This window comes from Scomber scombrus, chromosome 8 (assembly GCF_963691925.1).
Source record: "Scomber scombrus chromosome 8, fScoSco1.1, whole genome shotgun sequence".
Lineage (NCBI taxonomy): Eukaryota > Metazoa > Chordata > Actinopteri > Scombriformes > Scombridae > Scomber > Scomber scombrus.
In genome coordinates, this window is record NC_084977.1 from 28,021,434 (window position 1) to 28,023,833 (window position 2,400).

Below are 2,400 nucleotides of genomic sequence, written 5' to 3' on the forward strand. Positions count from 1 at the left end.
TGTTTTCTCTGTTTCTTTTTTTCTTTCCAGATTAGAGAGAGTAAACACAGAGGAAGTGACCCTTATCATATCCTGAAGCAGACGAGACATAGAGCATGACCCTCTGTTTGTCTACAGTGCCAAAGAAGAGTCAGGGAGAAGCCTCAATGGCCAGAGAATCGTTGCCTTCCTAGCTCCACCAGGAGCCCTTTTAACCCTGCTCCAAGCTGCACTGAGGGGCTAAAACGTTCCCCTGACTCCACCAGGAGGCTCACTCCAACCCATCTGCCAGCTCAGATAACCCTCTGACTGTTGGCAACCACATGTTTGAGGTGACTGTATGTGACCGCCGCCGCCGCCCATTCTCGAGCAGCAGCAGCAGCATCCTCCTGCGACCCCTACCTGCACCATGCAGTGGAGACGGCGGCACTGCTGTCCCATCAAGATGACCTGGACGGTCAAGCGTTCGCTATTCCGGACCCATGTGGCTGGCCTCCTCTCTCTGGCCCTGCTCTTCACCCTCTTCCTATTTTTCAGCCACCAGGACTGGCTGCCTGGACGCAGTGGGCCCCGGGAAAACCCACTGGCCTACACCGTCAGGGGCTTCCGTAGCCCCAAGGGAGAAGTGAACCAGAGCAGCTCCCTGAGGAGCCTGTGGAGGGAGACGGGTTATGTAGCACCAAAGCCTCTGCTCAACCTCAGCTCTCAGCAGGCAGAGGGGCCAGTGGGAGAGGCTGGAGGAGGAGGAGGACTGGGCGGAGGGGGCGGAGCCAGGATGGGTGTAATGGGACTTGGGGACTCCATGAGCACCAACAACAGTTTACAGAAGGAGATGGGTGTGGGAGGAAGACTTAGTGCGCAGCCCTACCGCTACATCCTGAACGAACCTTTCAAGTGCAGGGACAATACGCCATTCCTCATCCTGCTCATTGCAGCCGAACCCGGCCAGGCTGATGCCCGCAATGCGATTCGGCAGACATGGGGGAATGAGAGTATAGCAATGGGCCTAGGGTTCATTCGTCTGTTCTTGCTCGGCATGGGAAAGAGCTCGGACACCTTCCTCCAGAGCAGCATAGAGGAGGAAAGCCGTATTCACCATGACATTATCCAACAGGAATATCAGGACACTTATTACAATCTGACAATTAAAACCCTAATGGGCATGAACTGGGTGGCTACCTATTGCCCACGCGTCTCTTATGTGATGAAGACAGACAGTGACATGTTTGTCAATACTGAGTATCTCATCCAGAAGCTGTTGAAGCCTGAGCTGCCTCCCAAGCAAAGGTACTTCACCGGTTACCTGATGAGAGGCTATGCACCAAACCGAAACAAGGACAGCAAGTGGTACATGCCACCAGAGCTGTACCCAAGCGAGCGCTACCCGATATTCTGCTCTGGCACAGGATACGTGTTCTCAGGGGACATGGCCGAGCAGATCTACCAGGCCTCTCTAAGCATACGCAGGCTGCACCTGGAGGATGTATACGTTGGGATATGCCTGGCGAAGTTGCGCATTGACCCGGCGCCGCCACCCAATGAATTCCTCTTCAACCATTGGCGGGTGTCTTACTCCAGTTGTAAGTACAGCCACCTGATCACGTCCCATCAGTTCCACCCTAATGAACTCATCAAGTTTTGGAACCACTTGCAGAGCAACAAGCACAACGCCTGTATCAACATGGCCAAGGAAAAGAACGGCAGGGGCAGACACCGAAGGTTTCACGGAGAGAGGCCTCCATGACGCATCCTGTGATTACCACCCGCCTCACAAAAGGGAGATGGGTGCACTGTAACGGCTGGTGGAGGGCATGTTGAACTCAGCACTATACACTGTATGGGGAAAAGCACATTGTTTTGGTATTGTGTACAGTTGAAGAGCCAAACTATTTTTTTAATTTGAGAAAAACAATGTCAAGTATTGTAAACCTGTTGAGCTATTTCTAAAAAGGGACGCTGATGGACATGTCGGATATGGAGCATGCACAAAAAATGCTGCAGTGCAAGAGTGGTGATTGTGATCATTCAGGTGCCAACAGAAAGATGGTTATTCATGCTTCAGTTAATGTGAGGGTTCTCCTCTAAAGGGTAGTACAGTATGTCGCACTCTAGAAACCTAAAAAAAATAAATAAAAAAATACAAATAAAAAAAGAAGACACAAATGTGTTTACACAGACAAAGGGAAATGTACATGTATTATGTCGAAAGTTACTACACTACCTAAATATGAATGAAAGTATCTTTGACGTTGACCAGTTATGCTGCCCTGTTTCTCAGTGTTTACTTTACAGATTTATCAAATAACACAACTCTAAAGAGAAGGTTTATCTGTCATATTCTGTATTTTATTTTGAAAAAAATCTACATGAAAGCACTCAGAATCACGTCAGAGATGACTGAGATTGTATTTTTTAAAGCTT

At 49.4% G+C, this 2,400-nt stretch overlaps 1 protein-coding gene across 1 annotated transcript; it reads left to right on the forward strand.

The window, feature by feature from the left end:
- The first annotated feature begins 388 nt into the window (after positions 1 to 388).
- Positions 389 to 1,860, forward strand: b3galt2 (UDP-Gal:betaGlcNAc beta 1,3-galactosyltransferase, polypeptide 2). Its single transcript, XM_062424378.1, has one exon. The coding sequence runs from the start codon at positions 389 to 391 to the stop codon at positions 1,721 to 1,723; it is 1,335 nt and encodes a 444-aa protein (XP_062280362.1). The 3' UTR covers positions 1,724 to 1,860.
- The last annotated feature ends 540 nt before the right edge of the window (positions 1,861 to 2,400 follow it).

What these genes read in the sequence shown, in the direction of transcription:
- b3galt2 (XM_062424378.1), top strand. Translation starts at nt 389, where the DNA reads ATGCAGTGGAGACGGCGGCACTGCTGTCCCATCAAGATGACCTGGACG.